Source organism: Cervus elaphus, chromosome 11 (assembly GCF_910594005.1).
Source record: "Cervus elaphus chromosome 11, mCerEla1.1, whole genome shotgun sequence".
In the NCBI taxonomy this organism is placed as follows: Eukaryota; Metazoa; Chordata; class Mammalia; order Artiodactyla; family Cervidae; genus Cervus; species Cervus elaphus.
In genome coordinates this window covers 73,125,841-73,150,455 of record NC_057825.1, presented here as the reverse complement: position 1 = coordinate 73,150,455, position 24,615 = coordinate 73,125,841, and the positions used below count along the sequence as shown (strand labels likewise).

The 24,615-nt window shown below is 38.4% G+C and overlaps 1 protein-coding gene across 2 annotated transcripts in view; it reads left to right on the top strand.

The window, feature by feature from the left end:
• PPP1R21 (protein phosphatase 1 regulatory subunit 21) overlaps positions 1-24,615 on the top strand; it is a 61,806-nt gene that overhangs the window by 35,262 nt on the left and 1,929 nt on the right. For both annotated transcript variants that reach the window (XM_043918061.1, XM_043918062.1), the window contains exons 13-21: positions 1,857-1,949; positions 5,968-6,095; positions 8,791-8,943; positions 11,627-11,719; positions 15,630-15,872; positions 18,076-18,108; positions 19,247-19,363; positions 21,719-21,817; positions 22,857-22,985. In XM_043918061.1, the coding sequence (XP_043773996.1) occupies positions 1,857-1,949; positions 5,968-6,095; positions 8,791-8,943; positions 11,627-11,719; positions 15,630-15,872; positions 18,076-18,108; positions 19,247-19,363; positions 21,719-21,817; positions 22,857-22,985 (1,088 nt within the window). The remainder of the gene's footprint in view (positions 1-1,856; positions 1,950-5,967; positions 6,096-8,790; positions 8,944-11,626; positions 11,720-15,629; positions 15,873-18,075; positions 18,109-19,246; positions 19,364-21,718; positions 21,818-22,856; positions 22,986-24,615) is intronic.

Here is a 24,615-nt window from a genome sequence, read left to right as displayed (position 1 = left end):
GACTAGATGGACTTCTGTTGGCAAAGTAATGTCTCTGCTTTTTAATATGCTGTCTAGGTTGGTCATAACTTTTCTTCCAAGGAGTAAGCGTCTTTTAATTTCATGGCTGCAGTCACCATCTGCAGTGATTTTGGAGCCCCCAAAATAAAGTCTGTCACTCTTTGCACTGTTTTCCCATCCACTGGCCATGAAGTGATGGGACCGGATGCCATGATCTTAGTTTTCTGAATATTGATCTTTAAGCCAACTTTTTCACTCTCACTCATGAGATACCCCATGTCCAAGGTCAGAGAAGCCTCAGCAAGACGGTAGGCGCTGGAGCGGCGGCTGCGCAACACTGGAGCAGCTGTGAGAAGATAGCCCACGTCCAAGGGCAAAGGGGAAGACCTGGGAAGACGGTAGGAGGGGCGAGTTCGCGTTTAGAATCAAACCCCATTCCCGCCAGAGATGCTCAGAGGGCTCAAACAAACCTTGTGTGCACCAGAACCCAGAGACCACACAGAGACTGAGTCAGAACTGTGTTTGAGCCTCTCCTGTGGCGGTACAGATCAGCAGTGGGCTGCCGCAGGGGCAGGGGCTCTGGGTGCAGCAGACTTGGGTATGGCATAAGCCCTCTTGGAGGAGGTCGCCATTAACACCACCGTAGAGCTGCCAGAACTTACACAGGAGTGGGAAATAGACTCTTGAAGGGCACAGTCAGAACCTGTGTGCACCAGGACCCAGGAGAAAGGAGCAGTGACCCCAAAAGAGACTGACCCTGACTTGCCTGGGAGTGTCCATGAGTCTCCAGTGGAGGCACGGGTTGGCGGTGCCTGCTGCAGGGTTGGGGGCCCTGAGTGTAGCAGTGCCGGCAAGGGACCTTTTGAAGGAGGTCACCGTTATCTTCATTACCTCTACGATAGTTTGCCCCCAGGTAAATAACTGGGAGGGAACACAGCCGCACCCATCAATAGAAAATTGGATTAAAGATTTACTGAGCATGGCCCCGCCCATCAGAACAAGACCCAGTTTCCCCCTCAGTCAGTCTCTCCTGTCGGGAAGCTTCCATAAACCTCTTATCCTTCTCTATCAGAGGGCAGACAGACTGAAAACCACAATCACAGAAAACTAAGCAATCTGATCACATGGACCACAGTCTTGTCTAAATCAATGAAACTATGAAACTATGCCATGTAGGGCCACCCATTTTGTTCTGACAAAATGTGGTTCACTGGAGAAGGGAATGACAAACCACTTCAGTATTCTTGCCTAGAGAACCCCGTAAACAGTATGAAAAGGCAAAAAGATAGGACACTGAAAGATGAACTCCCCAGGTCGCTTGGTGCCCAGTATGCTCCTGGAGATCAGTGGAGACATAACTCCAGAAAGAATGGAGAGACGGAGCCAAAGCAACACCCAGTTGTGGATGTGACTGGTGATGGAAGCAAAGTCCATGCTGTAAAGAGCAATACTGCATAGGAACCTGGAATGTTAGGTCCATGAATCAAAGCAAATTGGAATTGGTCAGACAGGAGATGGCAAGAGTGAACGTCGACATTTTGGGAATCAGCGAACTAAAATGGAGTGGAATGGGTGAATTTAATTCCAATGACCCTTATGTATCTCTGCCCTTGGACGCGAAGTATCTCCTCACAGTCGCTCCAGTGCTGCGCCGCTGCTGCTCCAGATCAGTTTAGGTGTCTGTAATCAGCACCATTCTGTCTGAATGTGTCTGCAGGAATTTTGAGAGCCATTATGTTCAACATGTCACAAGTGGTACTGATTCTCTTCCTGAAGGTGGAGAGAAGATGGTGGGCTCAGTTTTTCAGGTGAAGTCTTCTGGGACAAAGCTTAGGTCTGTGATCTTGGTTTCCTAGGTACAGAGCCAGATGGACTCCTTCGGACAAACTACAGTTCTGTGTTAACAAATGTTGGTGCTGCTCTGCATGGATTCCATGATGTCATGAAAGGTGAGACTTGAAAAAGAACATAAATAAATTTCATCCCTTTTCTGAGATCTGCCTGAATGAGATTTAAACAAATACTGCCAAGGCTAATAGACCCCAGATAAAGGCTTAGTAGCATTTGGCTTACGGTAAAGTACACAGCTTACTGCCTTCTGCTTTTCCCATCTGCTTCTTTCCTGAAGGTAAACAAAGGACTGATGAGAAACCCTTGTGTGCAGAACTTTAGCCAAAAACACATTACGCTGATTTAAGGCAGGTGTATGAATTTTATCAAGTCAGACATGCCATTCAGAGGCATTTAGCAAAATACTGCACTTATTAGAGCCCAAGCATGAAGGGACTGAGGAAACAAAGGTGTAAATTTCCTAGAAATAATGTACTGGTTTTCCACCTTCCTGTGCATTTTTATGTTGAGAGTACCCTTTATAAATCCTGTTTTGTTCAGGAGAAACTTACAGACTGAAGGTCTGTTTTCATACTTTGGTCAGTTTTCACTTGCCATGTGCTCCTAAGAATATGCCTGTTGAAAGGCATTTCATTTGCTTCTTAGCATGTGATTCTGAGTCCTGACTTTTTAATCTATGTCTCTGCATGGCTTTTGGCTTCTTTCCCCTCTCTCTTTTGCTTTTGGCGGCTATTGGAGTAGGAGCAGAAAGAGAGGGCAGAGCAGTTATTCAGGACTATTGGAAGTAGGGCTTCCCTTGTAGCTTAGTAGGTAAAAAAATCTGCTTGCAATGCAAGAGACCTGGGTTTGAGTCCTGGTTTGGGGAGATACCCTGGAGAAGGAAATGGCAACCCATTCCAGTATTCTTGCCTGGAGAATCCCATGGACAGAGGAGCCTGGCAGGGTACAGTCCATGGGGTCGCAAGAGATGGACATGACTTAGTGACTAAGTCACCACCTTTGGAAGTAGCCCAGGTACCTAGATTTTTCACTGTGGTGTTTAATGTATGGTTAGTGACCAATTAATGGTTTCACAGAAAATATATTTTAAAAACTTAAGATTTTGTTGGATTTCATGTATAAAATGTGTATATTGGGGGCCCTTCTATAAACTGACACATAACCTGTGTTACTGGGAATCTATGTTAGTCTCAGTAGTATTACCCAATACCACCTTAGTCTTGAAAATGGTCCTTTTTGAGGCTTGTCTTCAATTATAAGGAACTGTAGAAGTCACTGTACTTCTGGAGCTAGCTCTGGTTGCAGAAATCACAGCTTGCATAGACAGATTTGGTGGTAGGTAACAATAGTCAGTCCCAACTCTGCAGAACCTAGTCTGGTCCATAGAAAACCCAAGGGACTAGTACTTTTTTCCTGCACAGCTTTTGATTTGGGGAGCTCAGACTTAACCATAGTCTTCTATTCCAGAATTTTACTCAACCTAGAACTAGGCCATTGAAACCAAAAATAGCTCTGTGGATACAGATTTTTTGGTTTTGTTTCCTAAGTTTTCCTGTGCTAATATTATGATTTGTTCCTACTAGTATTTTTGCTAGAATTTTGATAATGGAGGGGCTAGAGCCATGGAGGGGACCTATCCATTGAGAAGGATCTTAAAGCTTTATTTACATTGAAAAATCTTGATTTTATTTATATTTCTATAAATAATAATGTGTTTCTAAGTTTTCTGAAGATGCTTTTGTTCACATGTGGCATTAGATGCCAAGTGGTCCAAATCGCAGGATGCTACTGTTATTATTTGTCAAGAGCTGGTGGAGATTATGGGAGAATCAGAGGCCTCCTAAGCCCTCTTTGTGCCTCTGCTCGTTTCTGTTCTTGAAAGTGTGCATAATGTAAATTAAAAATATTGGGAAACATGAAGAATGGTTGGCAAGCAGATTATGGGCTCTTGTTGATAGGTTTACAGTTCAAATCTGTCTTCTTACCTAGTTGGAAGAAAGAGTGTTGTGTATCTCTCATGAAAACTCAGAGTCAGCATTAACTGGCATTACAGAATAAACTTTGTCTTTAAGAGAGCTCTTATGTCAAATCTTTTCCCTTGATGCTTTGCCTTGCATAATTGCTTGGTCCAAGTTGGGAAAAAGGAAGGAAGGAAGGCAAGCAAGCAGGGAGGCTGGTCTTAATATAAAAAGTGGGAGAGAGAGATTTATGAAAATGTGTGTTCTACAAGGAATTAAAATGGGAGTGAATTAATCTTTTAACAAGTGAGAATTGTTTGATCTTTAGTCTCAAGTCTAAAGCAGGTAGAGTGATAGGAAACATTAAACAAAAATAAATCTCTAGTCTAGGTCACATGATTTCCCTGTTCTTTTTGAAGTTAAAATTTAACGTCGAGGAACTCCCTAAATAATTGAAATATTTAGATTCAATAAATAGTAAACAGTTGGATGGGGAGAATTATTATCGTCAAACTACAGTAGCTTTGATCCACTAGAAGTCATGGGAGGGTTCTCAGTATTATACATCTTTTATAAGTATTTTAATTACCTAGACAGTCAGCCAAGATTGCCTGCCAACTCAGTTGTATTATACATTGTATACAGACAGCAAAATATTGAGTAAAACTTTCTGTGGTGTGTAGAAAGATGATGTCTGCTTTGGGAGCTATCAAGTTCAGTATACCAAAAATGTCTAGCATTCCAACTGAATTTTTATTCACTTAGCTGTCTTATGAATTTATAGAAGATAATCATTTATTTTTTAAAATATATTAGACATAATGTTAATGTACCAATTAGCTGGTTTCTTCACTGTGACAGCTGTACCATATTAACATAGGATGTTAACCATAGTGAAAACTGGCTAAGGGTATCTGGAAACTCTGTAAATTTTTTATAAATCTAAGACTATCTTAAAAGCTTTTGTATGTAAAAGTTTACATATATTTGTATATATACATAAAATGTATATAAATAACACGATTTCTTAGCTTTAAATTTTAGTAAGAGAAATCTTCATAAAACAGTGATTTTGTGCTAAAAATATTATAGTCATACAACATTAAATCTTTCTAGTCTTTAATAAATAAATTTAAATTGTGCTAAAATATCATGGTCATACCACGTTAAATCTCTTATTTCTAAATAGTCTTATATCCTCTTACTTATCTGTAGTCTAAAATCAACTAAATTTCTTGATTCTGAATAAATGAAGGTCTTCATATACATACCTGCTGTAACAGTTAATTTCCATGCCTTGTGGTCTGTTTTTCGCTTGGTTGGTAGTGATAATGCTGTTGTAATTGAAGTATTCTAAAAATTCAGAGGAGGCTGTATTGTAAGCTCTTTATTATTTACAAATATAGTTGTCCTTCCTCACAAATCAGTATTGTCTTGCTAATTCTGTTTCCCCCTTATTTCCAGGATGAAATTATTTTATTTCTCAGAGACCCAGAAAACCCCAAGTTTAGCTGTTTGGCGAGTTTCACCTACTGCTGTTTCTCTCAACATGTTTATGTCTAAGCCTCTCTTCTATGCTTTTAGAACCACAGGCCTTTGTTGTAATTTTCTTGGACTGGAGGCAGAATGTGAAGCCAGACACTGCAGTGTTCAATCCTTATTTGGCCGTGCAGACCTTTCTTATTGTTAAAGTGTGTTCTGGCAAACTGGTTAAGATCCAATAAGGATTGTGGGTCACCATGCCTATGTTGGCTGTTCTTTTCCAGCCTCATAGTTTGTTTATATAAGCACAATAAAAATTCTCATTTGTGCCTACTAGACTGTCAAAACAAGGTTTTTAACTGGTAAATACTGATCAGGGTCATTTACCCAGCACTAGAATAAGGACTGACTCTCAAATGAAGGAGACCGAGACCCACATGCTCTAGGCTATAATAGTGACCCCAGGATGGTGCTAAGAGACCCTCACTACTCTCTGTTCTTTGCAAGTAGACTTGAGACCTAATTGTGATTCAGCCCAATTATGATATTTGGGACCGTTTTTTGTCAGACTTGTTTTGTAAATTTGTAAGCATAGATATGAGAGGTCAACGGGTTGGTTAACTGTATCCAACTTGTATATAGATACTGATGAGTTTTCATTTGATTGGGTTCATAGATATTTCCAAACATTACAGTCAAAAGGCCACAATAGAGCTTGAACTTCCAACAACAACACAGAAGCTCATAACAACTAATGACTGCATCTTGTCATCAGTCGTGGCACTAACAAATGGAGCAGGAAAGGTAACTTTTCTCTGGTTTATATTGATGTTAAATTAAATTCTTACATGGACTCTTTTTTTTTTTTTTCTTTGAATGACATAGTAGAAAAATTAATCTGTAAAAGGATTTTAGATTATCAGACTGTTCCGTAAAATAAAGTTGTCTCCCTTTTCCTCCTTCCTACCTAACATGTGACACGGTACGGAATTCTGTTAAATGTGATGAGGAAGTGGGTCACTCACTGTTGATGTTTTAATGAGATATTTGCTGATTCAGAGATACCAGGTGGTCTCATTGTACATCCTGGTGTGTATTCAAGGTCGGCTCTACAGAAATTAGGGTACAGAAAAAGATCTATAAGACTTTTATTAATATTTTGTTTTTTCTCCACCAAGATTTTTGTTTGTACCTTTGTGGTTTATGTACTTTAATTCGTACTTTTAAGATGACTTCAAGACATGTCTTCTCATTGAATTCTTAATATTAGATAATGATTATTTGGATCATTAAGTACTTAATTATTGTCATAAACTGACCAGAGTGCAGTTTCTTTAAAAATTGTTCTATGTTGGCTAACTGCTTTCAGTAGATGTCATATTCTAATTGCACGTTAATGTAAGTGAAAGTTGCTTAGTTGTGTCTGACTCTTTGCAACCCCATGAACTATATAGTCCATGGAATTCTCCAGGCCAGAATACTAGAGTGGGGCTTTCCCTTCTCCAGATCTTCCCAACCCAGGGATCAATCCCGGGTCTCCTGCATTGCAGGTGGATTCTTTACCAGCTGAGCCATAAGGGAAGCCCAAGAATACTGGAGTGGGTAGCCTATCCCTTCTCCAGCGGATCTTCCCAACCCAGGAATTGTACTGCGGTCTCCTGCATTGCAGGCAGATTCTTTACCAACTGAGTTATCAGGGAAGACATGTTCATGTGGCTGTCATCAAAGCCTTAAGTGACTAAGATTTCTCTGAGAACTACCCAAACATATAAAACTGAAAGGGCTGTATTCAGGACTATCTTAGCCCATTTATTTCAATAGATCCAACATAATTTCTCAAGAAAATGCTAATCTCTATCTGTGTTATATACCATTATTTTTCTGACAGGTTGACCTTAGTAGGAGGGAGCATACTTTTTTCAAGTGGTTTAAGTTAATCAGAAATGGTCATATTTTATGCTAGATATTCAGTGTTATCTTTCCCAAAGTCAGACTGGTCTTTGTGACAGTTTGCTCTCGTTTAGGGCTGTAGTCAAAGGGTGTTAACATGAGATTCTGTCAACTCAGATCAGTGCCTACAGGACTCCTTAGCCAGATTATCCCCACTGCCTCCTCTGTAATGCTTTCATCTACAAGCATTCTGGAAACTTTCTGTTGTTGATTTTAACTTTGATTCAATTAAGGAAAATTCTGAAAAAAAGAGAATATTGGCATTTTACAGGAGTCTTTGTATTTGTCACTTTTTAATTAGAACTCTGGAATATTAAATTCCTGTATACTTCATAGTTTATTTTAGATTTGCTTTGCCTGAAACCTTAACAGGTGTCTCAAGGAAAGGTTTTGATCTTCACTCAGAAATTTTTATTAAAATGATTTTTAACTAAAATAATTATCTGAACTAAGTGTTAGTTGGTGGCAGCTGAATATTTAGCTAATGTGATTTGATTAAACTAAATTTTATCATTTGTAATTTTTAAAAAACCCACTAGGAAGGTATAACATATGCATATTAAAGAACACATGGGAAATACAGAAATATTAGAGAGGAAAGAAAGTAAACTTTACCATGTACTACCATGACCTAAATGCAAATTCTAGGTATGTCTTGTCTGTGTCATGTACATGGAATATACAATTCAAGATTTTTAGAGTTTTGATTTTTCTAAATGCTACCTAACATAGAATTTCATTTGACACAGTAAAATATGAATGAAAAAGATAACCTTTTAGACCATTAGTGAGTACTTACTTTTTGAGCAGTGTTTGCCAAGGTAAAATACTCTTGTTTCACAAGTCACTTTTTCTTGTTTATTGGAATTGAATACTCTTGAATGTATCCAAGACTTTAATTTTTCTGGCTAATAACCTTCTTAGACATTTTAATTTATATCACCATTGCATATAGACTGTAGATTCAAAATCATGGCTCAGAAAAAATATGGTCATGGATCTTTGTTGTTGTAAGCAAATGTTAAATCTGTAAATGACAAGGGTCTACTGAATTTTCATTTTCTTTCCTATTTTGTTTGTAATGCACAGATTGAGATTTACAGAATGAAATTTAAGTAAAAATTATATATTCAAGATGCTTGTGTCATATCTTGTGTTGGAATATGAAACAGTCAAAGTTAAGATGCAAATGGAATGTATAAACCCAAACATACATATTTTGAGCACAGGCGCAGATTTGGTGAGGTAAACAGCTCATAAACATTGTCTACAGAATAAATCAGAATCAGCCTTGGTTTTTAGGAACAGTAGAATTTGTCTAGATTAAGAGGTGTCACCAGTCTGGACTGAAAATTTAAACTGATGTTGCGTTTATTATAAATCACTGCCTAAGTATTCTCTTCAAATAAATAAATGTGGGCTTTTGAGCATGTGTTGAACTTTCATTTCCATTCTCAATATCCTTAACTTTGCTCTGAAAACTGTTAGATATATATTTTAAATATATTATTGGAAAACAAAATCGATCTTCTTGTCACACTTGGTTTAGATTGCATCTTTCTTCAGCAACAACGTGGACTTCTTCATTGCTTCCCTGAGCTATGGGCCCAAGACAGGGAGTGGATTCATCAGTCCTCTTTCAGCCGAATGCATGCTGCAGTATAAGAAAAAAGCTGCTGCCTATATGAAGGCTTTGAGAAAGGTTTGTGAGCTCTTGTTAACATTTAAATCAGAGGGAAAATCTGAAATAATTCCGGAGAATGGAAATAATTTCCCCACAGTTTATGTTTATGCTTTATACAGTTTTGAGGAGCAGGAGTTTGTGGGTGTTACAAGGGTGCGAGGACTTTGGAAAGTAGGATATGACGGAGACCTAAACCTCACCTCTTAGGCCGTGTTAGACTTTCGTTTCCAGTGCCTGATAGAGTGTTTAGGGTGAGGTAGCCAGGCAGTCAGTAAGTGTCAAACTTAAGGAAATCTTAAGCTTGTAGAAACAAAAAAACAATTGAAATATATTTATAATTTTTTCTCAATATAATACGAATACATGATCATTACAAAAAAATCAGAAGAAATATTTCTGTACAAGAAGAAAATTATAGTCACATCAAATTTCACCACCCAAAGGTAGCTACTGTTAACTTTGTCAGAGTATATGTCTAGCTCCCTAAAATTTTAAAGTATATACATGCATGCATGTGCACACACAGTATAAAAGCAGTGTATCTGGATACATACACTGTTTTAGAATTGTTTCTTTTCCTTTTAATGCATTGTGGATATCTTTGTATATAAAAAAATTCATATCTGTACTTATAAATTGCTATCACTTTAATGCATCTAGTATTCTATATATAGTATTTCACTCTATAAATATGTAATAATTTAATTAAGCCATCATTGCTCATGGAGTTTTAGGTTGCTTCCTATTTTTCACCGTTATATGCAACACTGCATGACATATTCTTGCACGTGGAACTTTGTGTATTTGTTTTTACCTTTTTCTCATTTCTTTTTAACTTTTAGTTATACATAATGCATAAAATTACATGAGAACATTATAGGTAAATTACAATTCCTAATGCCAGTTCCTTCTCAGTGGTAGTTGTAGTTATCAGTTTGATGTGTAACTTTTCAGACTCTTTTGGAATATTTATACTCATCTGTATAAACTTTGAACTACATATAATATAAAGACTTTTCTAAATTTTTTTTTTAAAAAAAACTTGTATGATTCATTGTGTAGCTTTTTTCATTTAGAGTAAGTTTTAGAGACCTATATCAATACATATGATGGTTACTATATTCATTTTAAATACAGCATAGAGTTCTATAGTGTAAATGTTCCATGGTTCATTTAGATATTCTCCTTTTGGAGGGCATTTAGGTTGATTCCCGTTTTTCACTGTTAGAATTATACCTCAATGAATAGCTTTGTAAATGTCTCCTTGGTTGTATGTGTGGAATACTAAGTGGTGGAACATTCTGGATGATGTGATTTGCCTATTTTAAATTTTAATATTTACTGCCAGATTACCCTTAAGGGTGGTTGTACACTCCTAGCAATGTATAGGGTCACCTAAATGTTTTAATTATTAATTCCTAAAGATGGAATTGCTTGTTCAGAGTGTGTAAATGTTTCACAATTTGGTAACGTTTTTTTCCTGACTATACTTCAAGAAGGTTACCTGTTTATACTTTACCAGAAATAGAGGTATAAATCTAACCCATAAATTTCATTTGTCAATCTCAGAGACAAGAGGTTTCTTGTTATTGTTTTATTTTTTTTTTGTTGCTATTGTTTTAATTTGCGTTTCTTTTCTTATTATTGAAATGGAACGTCCTTCCATAAATTACTGTTTATATTATTCTGTCAATTCCCTATTTAAGTTGTTCACCTATTTTTAAATAAATATTCCTAATTAGGTTTGAAAAGAGCTCTCTTTGTGTTAAGGATTCTAGTCCTTTGTTTATGTTGGAAATATTTTCCCTTCAGTTTGCTGCAGTAATTTTTCAAAATTTAGAAGTTTCAATTTTTATATCATCAAGTCGTTCTTTTTCTTTATGGTGATGATTCTCAGGGGAATCTTGGAAAGTCAGGATTTTCTTTTCAAGATTATAGATGTGTTCACCTGTATTTTCTTTTTTTTCTTTAATATTTAGAATTTTTATTTTCTAATTACCAAAAGAGTTTTCTTTAGACATAAACATAAATTATATTGATCATTTTGATCACTCCTGAATATTTTATATGCACATGGTGCGTGTGTGTTCAGTTGCTCAGTCATGTCCAACTCTTTGTGACGCTGTGCCCTGTAGCCTGCCGGGCTCCTCTGTCCCTGGAATTTTCCAGGCTAGAATACTGGAGTGGGTTGTCATTTCCTACTCCAGGGCACCGGTTTTTTCTTCCAGTATTTTTGTGGTCTAAACTGTTTAGATTGAAATCTTCAACCCATCTTGAATTTATTTATTTTGATACAAAGTATGAAGTCAGGATCTAAATTTTCTGAATTATTAGCTGGTTGTCCTTCCATGGTTTATCCAGTTTACCTTTTCTCAGTTGACATAAAAATGCAACATTTGTCACATAGTACGTTTTTGTATGTGCTTTTATTTGTTTCTAGATTTTCTATGTCATTGTTTTCTCTGTCTATTTTGGTGCAAGTCCTTTGATTTTAGATAGTGTTGCTTATAACCGGTATGACATGTTCCCCTTCATTCTTTTTTTTTTTTTTTAAAGGTTCTTTTTCACATGTATTAAAGGAACTAGTCTATATAGACACACACCTGAATTTTATTATTAAACTTCATTTAGCACTTTTATTTGTAAGATCAGGGAAATCATGCAGCTTTTTTCTTTAATTCTTATGATGCTTTCTCCATAGCCCCTCTTGGAATCTGTGCCTTATGAAGAAGCTCTGGCAAACCGCAGGGTCCTTCTTAGCTCTACTGAAAGTCGAGAAGGCCTTGCACAACAGGTATGGTGTTGGGAAAATCATGATGCTTGCTAAAGATCATGAATGTTAAATCCCCTGTGGAAGGTTTTTAACATACATCGAGTGATTTAAAGGGCTATGTAAGTAAAGGTCTAAAATTAACACATGTACCATAAGCATAATTCACTGAAAAACACTTGTTGATACTCTAAATAAGTCATCCTGATTCAGTTGGTGTCATAATTGCCAATGAAGCAATATCAGCACACTTTCGCCGTGCTGATTAATTATTTAGGCTAGATTTAAATGTCTGAAATAATAAGGCAAAAAAGGGAGAAGGCTAGAGAGTCAGCGAGTTATTTTTATTTCTTAAAGGAGCAGGAATGAAAAATTTCCAGTACTTAATTGGTCAGTTGAATTTGGGGGTAGGTGGAGGTAGGCAGTACTGGTTTTTTCAGAAGTAGGTACACAGTGACACCAGTTTAGCATTTGCCAGCAGTTTGTTTACTTTAACACCTGGCTTGCTTTTAGTTTGGGAAATATTTCTTTTAAAGAGAGCACAGATTATCTGAGACAGTGTTTTGCCTAAGCTGACCTTGTTTTCATTTTCGGATACATATCACTTATCTTTTCAACATTAATCCGAGAGGATGTTGAAACTGAAAATTTAATCCACATAATAATTCCTAAAAAACAAAATTCCTGAGACAAACGTGAAATGTGGAGTATCTTAATTTATTTTGGATTTCTGTCTTCTGTGAGGAAGGTTAAGGCTCAAAGCAATTAAGAAGTTTTTATCCAAAGTATTAATACCTAATAAGTGGCAGAATGATTTGACATCAGAGCTATTGCTTTTCCCACTCTGACCAGCCTGCAGCTGGTCTGATAAGCACTCCAGTCTCACACTTGCCTCTCTAAATTGAGGATAATATCTACCTTGCAGGGTCTCATAAGGATTAACTGAGCCAATAGGAGGCTGTGTAACATGGCGAAAAGAATCAGACTAATGAACCAGACACATGAGGTCCCCAATCCTGGCTTTGCAATTAGCTTAGCAAGGGTTCCAGCTGCTGGAACTTGAGGTCTCGTCTTTGAGAAGTGAGAATTGTAGGACTGTTAGGAGGCTTCAGTGGGATACTGGCAGGAAAATAAATGAACAGTGTCTGGTACGTGGTAATTGCTCAGTCATTTGGTAAAGCATTTGGAATTCACTCAAAGGTTGCTTTTATTTTTATTTAGTTCTCAAGCTTTTATTTGCCTTGAGAATTAGCTTTCTAAAAATTCCTTATGTAAGTACAACATAAAAAAAGTATATAAATTATTAATATATTCCAGTGAATTTTCACAAGTAAACACTTTAACCAGTAGCTAGATGAAATTTTTAGAAAAGAACATTTCTTCATGTAAGAACACACGAAGAAATGTATTTTAAAAAATACTTGCCGGGACCCCAGAAACCTCCTGCATGCCCCTCTCCAGTTGCTGTTCTCCTCTTTTCCAAAGATAACCATAATCCTGCATTCTTTGTTTTGTTACATGATACTGAACTTTATATTAAATGAGAATTATGCTGCATGTCTTTCAGATCTGGCTTCTTTTGTTCAACATTATATATGTAATATTACATCCATGTTATATGTAGTTATGTTTGGTCCATTTTCATTCCTGTTGAGTATTCTGTTGTGTGAATTACATAATTTATCCATTCTTACAGTTTATGGAAAAGGTCAGTTTTCATTCCAATCCCAAAGAAAAGCAATGCCAGAGAATGTTCAAACTACCGTACAGTTGCACTCATTTCACACACTAGCAAAGTAATGCTCAGAATTCTCCAAGCGAGGCTTCAACGGTATGTGAACTGAGAACTTCCAGATGTTCAAGCTGGTTTTAGAAAAGGCAGAGGAACCAGAGATCGAATTGCCAACATCGGTTAGGTCATAGAAAAAGCAAGAGAATTCCAGAAAAGCATCTACTTCTGTTTCATTGACTACGCCAAAGCCTTTGACTGTGTGGATCACAACAAACTGGAAAATACTTAAAGAGATGGGAATATGAGGCCACCTTACCTGCCTCCTAAGAAACCTGTATGCAGGATAAGAAGCAGCAGTTAGAATATAGAACGACGGACTAGTACCAAATTGGGAAAGGAGTACGTCAAGATTGTATATTGTCACCCTGCTTATTTAACTTATATGCAGAGTATATCATGAGAAATGCTGGGCTGGATGAAGCACAAGCTGGAATCAAGATTGTCAGGAGAAATATCAATAACCTCAGATATACAAATGACACCACCCTTATGGCAGAAAGCGAAGAAGAGCTAAAGAGCCTCTTGATGAGAGTGAAAAAGTTGGCTTAAAACTCATCATTCAGAAAACTAAGATCATGGCATCTGGTCCCATCACTTCATGGCAAATAGATGGGGAAACAGTGACAGACTTTATTTTTTTGGGCTCCAAAATCACTGCAGATGGTGAATGCAGCCATGAAATTAAAAGATGCTTGCTCCTTGAAAGAAAAGCTATGACCAACTAAGACATTATTAAAAAGCAGAGACATTACTTTGTCAGCAAAGGTCTGTCTCATCAAAGCTTTGGCTTTTCCAGTAGTCATGTATGGATGTGAAAGTTGGACCATAAAAAAAGCTGAGTGCCGAACAATTGATGCTTTTGAACTGTGGTGTTGGAGGAGACTCTTGAGAGTCCCTTGAACTGTAAGGAGATCCAGCCAGTGCATCCTAAAGGAAATCAGTCCTGAATATTCATTGGAGGGACTGATGTTGAAACTGAAGCTCCAATACTTTGGCCACCTGATGCAAGGAGCCGACTCATTAGAAAAGTCCCTAATGCTGGGAAGGATTGAAGGCAGGAGGAGAAGGGGACAACAGAGGATGAGATGGTTGGATGGCATCACCGACTCAATGGACATGAGTTTGAGCAAGCTCTGGGAGATGGTGATGGACAGGGAAGCCTGGCATGCTGCAGTACATGGGGTCACAGCACAACTGAGCGACTGAACAATACCTTATGAGTATTTTCAAGTGTTTAACTATCATAGGGCTGCTGTGGGCGTCTTATACCTGTCTTTTGATAAACATGCATATTTTTCTGTTGGGCATATATTTAGAAGTGGAATTGCCGAGTCCACATGTTGCTACTGATAAAGAACCCACCTGCCAATGCAGGAGACAGAAGAGACTCAGGTTCGATCCCTGGGTCAGGAAGATCCTCGAGAGGAGGGCATGTCAACGCTCTCCAGTATTCTTGCCTGTAGAATCCCATGGATGGAGAAGCCTGGTGGTCTACAGTCCATGGGGTTGCAAAGAGTTGGACACAGCTGAGGCAACTTAGCATGATGCACAGGATATAAGTTCAATTTTCAAGATCCTGACAAACAGTTTTCAAAGTGTTTGTCCCGAATTCCACTCCTCCCAGCACTATGTGATAGTTCCAATTGCTCCATAAATATGTCCGTCTTTGTATTTTCTGTCTTTCGTTTTAGTCATTTGGGTGGTCTTAAGTTGCTTTTCCTTGATAAATAGTGACAATGAATACCTTCTTTTTTTATGTTTATAGTAGTATTCAAGTGCCTATTTCAAGTCTTTTTTTCTCCTGTTTCTCTGTTGGGTTATCTGTCTTTTTATCATTGATTTACAGAAGTTCTTTATATATTCTGGATATTAGTCCTCTTTTGGATACATACTTCTTTTTACTCTTTATTTATACCTTGTGATGAATAGAGATTTTAAAAAATTTTATTCTTGTTGAATTTCTCAATTTATGGTTGTGCCTTTTGTATCTTATTTAATAAAACTTTCTCTATTCCAGTGTCAAGTGGTTTTGTTTTCACACCTGTGAAGTAGTTTTGGTTTGCATTCCACAAAGTATTTTTTTGGCCACTAAGTTTTGTCCACATCATCCTCTAAGGTTCAGAATTCTCTGTTGCTTTCAAGGTTCAGCAGAGTTTGGAGAAGATTTCTAAACTGGAGCAGGAAAAAGAACACTGGATGTTGGAAGCACAGTTAGCTAAAATCAAGCTGGAGAAAGAAAACCAGCGAATTGCAGATAAACTGAAGAGTACAAGTAGTGGGCAGGTGGTCGGGGTGGCCCAGGAAAAGGCTGCTGAGGTGACTGCTACGGGCCAGGAAGAAGCATCGGCTAAGGCTGTGCCAGAACCCATTCACAGCACCAGTGAGGTCAGTGTTTTTTTTTTTATAATGGTAACTAGTGGGGATCCACCTTAGTGTTCAGAGTTTACCATCTAAATTACAGGAGTTTATAACAGGAATAATCCATGTGCTCTGGAAAACTCGGGTTGGTGAGCAGGATGCCCCCTTCAAAACACAAGTTTATTCAATTCTCTTTGATTTTACATGCAAGAGTTCCCCATGGTAAGGGCTGTGTTTCTGATGAAGATACACTAAGTCAAATTATGATGATTCTGTTTTTCCATTGAAACATTTGTTACATGGGGCTTATGTTTCTGACAAAGGACTAAATGCCTAACTTTTTACAGAAATGACCATAAATATGTTTTAAAACCAATTATATGGTATATTCCTAGGTAATATAAAGCTTTATGATTTACGTATAATATAGTTAGACTTCCTAAGGCAATATAGTGACAAGTTATTTCGCAGCTTTGTGTTTCTTGCCTTGTATTTAATTGCAGTGATTTAGAAGGTAAGGAAACATCTCTATTGGAATTACAGAATTCAGAGTTACATGGATAAAAATTTTCTGATTATAGTATCCTGCCCACTATAAAAAAATAACTAAAAATCTAGAAAAATGAGGAATCAGGTAAAGAAGGGAAAGAAGACCCTCAAATTAGAAGGGTCTCATTAAATGTATTTTTGTTAGCATTTTTTGAGAAACTTGAGGGGAACCGTGGTACTTGCTAATGGCCCTGTCCTAAGGCGTGTGATTCCCCTTATAGCTCACTGATGCTATTGAAGAGCAAGTCATGGTCCCTTTCACGTCTACCTTGTGTCTGATTCAGAGCATACTTAATAGTAATATATACAAATCAACTTTTATTTTCAAGATGTATACAGACCTCACTGCACCTTAACAGTGTCAGAAACCGGGAATTATTGTTAGTTTTCTTAGATGTGATAATGATATTTTGATTATTTAGGAGAATATTTTTTGGAGGTAAATGCCAAAGTATTTAGAGTAAGGTATCATCATATTTGCAGCTTACTTTCAGATACTTCAGGAAATGTACACACACAGATAAATAAAGTAAATGTAACAAATTGTTCATTATCAACTGTATTAATGTATTGATAATACATTGATAAATGTATAAATGTATTAATAGATTGTGGGTGCACAGGTGTTTATTATCCTTTTTCCCCCAAGTTTACTATGTGTTTACATATTTTCATACTAAAATAGAGGAGAGGAAAAAAGAACTAAAATTCTTAGAAAAGTGGAAACCATACAGCAAACTTCCTGGAGCAGTGACCTGAGTGGCCAGTATGCTCACCGGACAATCCTGTGTAAGCCCCGACGGTGAGGTTGAGTCCTAGCCGCAGGTGTTGCTCTCTCCCCCTGACAAGGGAAGGTGACTGCCTAGAAGGACATTTAACCAACAGAACAGAATTCTGACATCAGTTTAGGTACAACATTGGGGAAGTGCAACATTGCCGGCACTCATCTGTGGACTTCCCTTCAGAGTCTGTCTCATTGATCAGGTCAGACTGAATGTTTTCATGATCTTTATTGCTAAATTATTTTCTAAAGGACTGTATTAGTTTATACTGTATATCAGCAGCATATGAGAAAATGCCCACAGCAGTGAGAAAATGTTTAGTTATTAGGGTCACCATGAAACTATCTTTAGGTCTTGCCTGCTTTGGAAATAAACGTAGAAATGACTCGAAGAGTTAAAAACTGTTCTTCCTGTCTTTCTTCTCAGACCACTTGTTGGGTTTCAGTAAAAATGGCTAACAGCATTTGGATAGAGGAAGTAGTGATGGTCATTATCCATTACTGCCGTATGACAGAAATCATGAATATGGTTATATATCTGAAGGGCCAGCTTGTGTTGAAAAATGATTTGTATCGAAAGATGATTGATCTGAGGGTGATCTTCCAGAACTCCATTGCAAGTGTGCTTTTGTTTTTTTTTTTTTTTCAATGTTTCTTGTTTCATTTTATTTTTTGACAATACCACACGGCTTATGAGATGTTAGTTCCCCAACCAGGGATTGAAACTGGGTCCACAACAGTGAAAACACCAAGTCCTAACCACTGGCTCACCAAGGAATTCTCCTTAGTGTGCTTTGAAACAATGTGAATTGAGAAGAGGAAAAATATGACAAGGGTTTAAGCTGTTGTGTTTAAAGTATAAACAGTCTGTTCTAAAGCTTTTTCTCCCTTGTGTTCTAGATTGGCATTTTAACCAGGACATCTGACAGTGAGGTAATGTGTGCTTAACATCATGTTGTTTGCTAGTAAATATCTGGCCACATGTTTGTTGACAAAGTCCAGCAAAAGTCAGCTTCATCTAATTACATTTCTGACAGTTCTTGTCAATGTGAATCCATGTTGCTTTTCTCTTGGGTCACTGTTAACTGTCCCAACAAATCACAGCCTGTTTCTGTAATTGTCTTCTTGAATGACTTGACTTGGCAGTTTGACAGGGTGTGGCATGAGCTTGCTGGTATGTGGCTGGAGGCTGCGAGCCATTACCTTCCCAGTGGGCCGGCTGGCAGAGCAGGGCTTTTCAGGGGCTTGACCATCAATGGGCTTGTAGTTCTTTCCAGCCCTCACGTGACTGAATCCAGGTCAGATTTGGCCTGTCAAATAGGTTTACACCTTTTCGTTTTGAAATATCGCAAGTGTAAACTTACAAATAATCATTAAAAGAACACTGAAGTCATTCAGCTTAACAGTCAGAATGGTGAACTGGCAAACACAGTTCAAGTAGGTTGGTAAATTCTTTGGTTTTCTTATTGGCCTTATACTTTAGGTAATCTTGCACTTCTGCATATACTTTTAAACTCAACTGAGTAGGTGCCATTGCTAGAGTAATTAGCAGAAAACTAGTCTGGGACAAGGGCCATAAATTGTTCATTATAGAAATAGTTTAATTTGTTAGTATGTTTAGAAGCATTAGATTTATCTTAAGATAATTTGAGGGAAAAGAATGTTCATATTTCTAGGAATACCAATAAATGCACCCCTTCTCCCTATTCTCTAGTTAGTGGAAGACATAGGAGGCAGGCAGATAGAGATTTTGAAAGTTAGGTGTGTGGCACCTAACTGAGAGACATGGCCCCATGGCTGGGGGGCCTCCCAAGACTTCACTTCTGCTTTCTTTTCTTGAAGTCACACCTTCACTGTGAGATAGGCAAGGAGCTGAATAAAAGCATCTGTCCTATTTAAAGTTTTTCCGAAAGGTGGGAAGACTATGATTTCTCGTCAAATTTCAAATGAAAATTATGAAATGTCTTCTTCTTTTTATTTGGCTAAAGTGATAGTAATCTTTTTTTTCCCCCTCTTAGAACTGCTTCATCCCACTGGCATTTATTTACTGAGTTATGTGTGCTCTCTTTAGGCTCCAGATGTGGAATCTCGGGAAGACTTAATCAGAAATCACTACATGGCAAGGATAGTGGAGCTGACGTCTCAGCTGCAGCTGGCTGACAGCAAGTCAGTGCACTTTTATGCTGAGGTGAGTGGAGAGTCAGTTGGATCAGGTGGATTTTCCTAACCCCTTCAGCAAGTAGGTCACTGTCTTGGCCTCCTGCTGTTCACCACAAAAGAGAGATCAGAGTCAGTGTGTTTGCAATGTGGATTTGGTTAGAGTTCCTGTAGATTGGTCCACATAACAATGAAAAATCTTTTATCTGATAGACTTTCTTAGGGTTATATAACATGTTTTAGAACATTATTATTATAGATTCCTTGTTTTAGGGAGTTATAAGCTGGTAACATTCATAGGTGAAGGAATTTTTGTTTAGGGAAATTCAAAGCCAAGTATGCCTTTGTTTCTCTTTAGTGTACTCTTTAGTTTGTAAATGACAGCTTGTGGTAATGCTGCTGCTGCTGCTGAATCGCTTCAGTCATGTCCAACTCTGTGCATCCTAGATGGCAGCCTACCAGCTTTCCCGTCCCTGGGATTCTCCAGGCAAGAACACTGGAGTGGGTTGCCATTTCCTACACCAATGCATGAAAGTGAAAAGTGAATGTGAAGTCGCTCAGTCGTATATGACTCTTAGCAACCCCATGGACTGCAGCCTACCAGGCTCCTTCGTCCATGGGATTTTCCAGGCAAGAGTACTGGAGTGGGGTGCCATTGCCTTCTCCCTTGTGGTAATGAGTTTTTATAAATGATAAAATGTAAAATGTAACCTCTTTCAACCTTTAAAAAATATAAAACGTTGCTTTTTGTTACATTTTCTTCTTCCACCACCATATAATTCATTTTCTTAAGAGGATTAGAAAAACACTCTGCAAGATAATAAAATTATACAAATTCATTGATGAAGAAGAGAAAATGAAAGAAGAAATTACAGATATCAAGAAGTGAGAAACAAATTATAAGATAGAATGGATATCGCTCAACATATAAGGATACTTGTAAGGTCTCTGATTAGAAACTTTTTCTTAAAAGGTTAGTTGTAGATGTCAGACAGAGATGTATAATCCTTTAAACTGTTAAGGAAATTGACAAAGGAAAGATCGCACCCTTTACTAGAATGTGACTGTGTGATTTTCTCCTGTTCTGCAGAGACAGGGAGGCTGATAGGAAGCCAGGTGCTAGGAGTGAAGAGAGGCTTTGCTTCTCTCTTCCTGCTGAAATAAACGATATGCGTAGCTTAGTGTTGCATACCTGTTTGAGAAGATGATCAGTGGTGATAGCTGTTGGATTGTAGAAAAAGGAGGACAGCAAGTTGGATGCTGCAGTGCCTTGCGGTTTGAACCACGTGGCACAGTACACCATCTTGTCCTGGTCCTTGTCTCGGATCCCTAACTACCTTCTGAGTTACTCTCCCAGACTTGATTATCATCCTCACAAGGACCTGTGTTTTGCAGAGCTCTCTCCCTCTTTCTCTGGTTCAATGCTGAGCACATAGATGTATGATTAATAGAGAGTGGTTGATTTGGTTGGCTGAACTTGCCTGAAGTTCTCTTATGAGGAATGAATTGAGTAACTGGGGAATTTCTGAGGCTATTTTATTTCCAAGAGATTTGCTTATCTTAGTAAATTCTTTTAGCACAATTGTGATACAGGAATTTTAAAATTGTTCTAGTTTTTCCTTGTTTGTAAACAGGAAGTGGTGACCCTCAGTATGACTTTACTGGAATGGTCAGTCTGAGCGTCTGATGTTGACACAACATCCAAATGTGTCTCAACAGATTCTCTGTGTCAGCCTCATGGTTTATCAGAAAATTTAGCGATCCTTTTAATGGCACACCTTCTTTGAACAATAGTATGAAATAGAATTTTTCTTTTTTCTTCTTCATGTACTGTCTCCAGATAGCCTCAGTTTAGTAGACCCCCCCCCAAAAAAAGCCAGCTGGGGTCTTCAGACTGCTCTCACTTTTTTTCCCCCCATCAATAAAATGAGGCTGTAAAGATTTTATTGTTCCTGTGATATGGTCTCCAATAAAGGACTTAAAACACAAGAAGAAAAGTATCTGAGAATTCATACTGTTTGATGCCACTGATCACTTTGGAAATAACCACTTCCTTTCTCATCCAGCGTACATGAATCTTGGGTAAATGTAGAAAAGAAACTTCTTATGCTTTTTGTAACCTGTGGTCATCAGGCTAGAGCTCGGAAAGAAGTACCGATGAACTTGGGTTAGTAGATGTTTTTTCCTCATTACACTGATGTGAGTGAGGACCATTTACATTTCTTATGTGTGCTCAAGGGTATGGTACAGGGCCTATGGCTATTCAGCAGATGTTTGTGGAATGGAGGGAGGAAGTGTGGTCTTGGGGTTCTAGTAACCTTCCCTGAAGTAAATTCGGTTTGGGGAAATGCTTCCTGAGATAATGGAATGTTTTCTGATTTCACAGTGCCGAGCACTCTCTAAAAGACTGGCCTTGGCTGAAAAGTCTAAAGAGGCACTGACAGAAGAGATGAAAGTAGCCAGTCAGAACATTAGCCGACTTCAGGTGAGTTTCATGTTACCTACGCAGTATTAATATGTTTTTCATTAAAAGTTCTTAGGCTGAAAAATCAGCATTTCCTTTCTAAAATGGTGACATTTGACCTCTAGATATAGTACTTTTCTTACCATTTTATTTCTAGCTCATTTTCAAGTTACAGCTCCTTTATGGCTGGCAAGAAATGGTTGTATTATTTGTTTCTCTACTTTGATTTTAATTATAAATAGTTTTTTAGTCAGCATTTCTTTAAATAATACTTATTTATCCATAGTCCTTCCTTTTTGTCCTTCCATTATCTTCCTCCCAGTTGATAATCCCTGTCATGGTTGGCCGGAGGTTTATTCTGTTCATATGACTCAATTCCTTCTCTACTGATTCATAAAACTGACATAAACTGAAAGATAGGGCTGCAAAATATTCCTTCTTACTCACTGCTTTGTTTTAAAGCCTTGTTTCCAGAAGCCTTTATTAAATATAAACATGCCAGAGGCAAAGAAATAACTCATTAACAGCAATACTCACTTCCTTCTGGTTTCAGTCTCATTTATCAGACTTTCTAGAATCACAAGATTAGATGTTAAAAGGCCGAAGAGAGCCTGAGAGATGAGAGGAATGAAGAAGGTGCTTTTTCCAGGGAGAGGCCTGCCCAGAGGGCTGTGGGATCCCCATCAAGTGTGGGATGGTGGGAATGTGCCAGAGACTACCTTCCCCGCCTCACCAAAGGCTCGGGAAAACCTGAGGGAAAGATCATGAAGCCCTCTTGTGTTTTTTGTTTTTGGTGACACTTTTACACCTGGCATAGAAGGAAACTCATTTCTGCAAAGAAGTTCAGAACCCATTTTGAAGGTTGAGAAAAACTACTTCTCCATTTTTACTTGTTCTGTTGTTAGACCTGTGGCTTAACCTGCTTGTTAGTTGATCAGATAGGTCATCTTGTTAGGTTGCTTTTCCAACATTTTTTTTTTTTCTTAAATTAAAAAAAACTTTGGAGTGGTATAACTGGTGGAGTTTTGCTTTCTCTTTTCTTTTTTCTCTGGCCATTCAGGATGAGCTGACAACTACCAAGCGGAGTTATGAGGACCAGTTAAGTATGATGAGCGACCACCTGTGCAGCATGAATGAGACATTATCTAAACAGAGAGAAGAGATTGACACATTAAAGATGTCCAGTAAGGTAGGGGAGGGAAGGGTCTCTCTGAGGAGCAAGAGTTAATATTTAATGTATTTCATATAAGGAACTTCATTGCTGTGTGTTTCAGGAGCAAAGGATTAAGAGATTTGAAGTGTTTATAAATCATTTCACTTGTCCTCTTATCCGAAAGTAAAATGAAGATTGTTTGATTGAGTTACAAGTTGAGAGAAGGTCTGACCTTCAGGCCCTGACTCTGTGTTGCTTGCTTTTTGGTATTTGGGGTATTTCTGCTACTGTTCTGTTAGTTAGGAGCACTCTTAAGAGGGTTTATGATGGGGATTTCTCTTTATTTATATGAATCTAAAATGGTCTCATTGAAAAGTAACCTGGTTAGCAAATTTATTCTCATAACATATCCATATAACCTAGGACTGTTTTGTCCTTTTAATTCCAAAGACTTCTTAAATTTCATTTCCCATAAAGCCTCTGATTGTCCAGGCTGGGGTCAGTAGATATGGGTAGTGTTTTTGTGTTGAAAGGCATATCCATGTATCATGTCTCTTTGCTGTATCATTATATACACACACACACACGGGTCAGTAGATATGGGTAGTGTTTTTGTGTTGAAAGGCATATTCATGTATCATGTCTCTTTGCTGTATCATTATACACACACACACACACACACACACACGCACGCACGCACGCACGCACGCACGCACGCACGCACTCTCTTACCATGAGAGGTAGGCTTCAGAGGCCAGAGAGCTGGTTTCATGCATGATCTCAGATGCTTGGCATATTTTGGTAAGTCAGACAACACCCTGCCACCAGCAGCTTGGACCTACTGTCTCCAGCCTGTGCTCTTTGCAGTCCATGCCACCCCTCACTGATCTTGCAGGCATGTACTGAGTTCCTGTTGCGTGCTGGCTCTGGGAAGGACATAGAGATGAACAGACCATAGCTTCATTTTTGCATCTGCCACTGGTGGTGCAGAGCTGCATTATGCTCAGTTGGTGTCTCCTTGCAAGTGTATCATGTTAATGCACTAGAATCTGCCTTATAGAATTTTGCTCCTCAGTGTAGTTTGGTGGTACTGATTGCTTCAGAGAATGTCTGTGATGCTTTTCTGGGACATCTTGTGATGGTTGTGACCAGCCTATGTAGTTCTGATTAGGGTTCGCCAGTTACTGGTGCTTGGGGAAACTTGAGCTTGTAGATAGAGGGTAGGGTATTGGTCCTTTTGAAGAATGCCTGCTTAACCCTTTTGGCCTCTTGGTATTCCATCAGGGCAGTGGCTGACTCATGTGGAAAGCACATGTGTTAGTGGGGGTAGCAGGAGAAAGCCTGCTTTTAGCACCTAACATTTGAGGAAAAGTAGCAGTCATTATAGGGAAAGTTTTCAGACCTCAGAGATGCAGAGAGCATTTGGTTCTGAATTGAGGAGGGTTAATGTTGGGTATTGGAGAAGGAAATGGCAACCCACTCCAGTACTCTTGCCTGGAGAATCCCAGGGATGGTGGAGCCTGGTGGGTTGCCGTCTGTGGGGTCACACAGAGTTGGACACGACTGAAGCGACTTAGCAGCTTAGCAGCAATGTTGGGTATAGGGGCTTCGCTGGTGGCAATCGGGAGACCTGGGTTCGATCCCTGGGTCTGGAAGATCCCCTGGA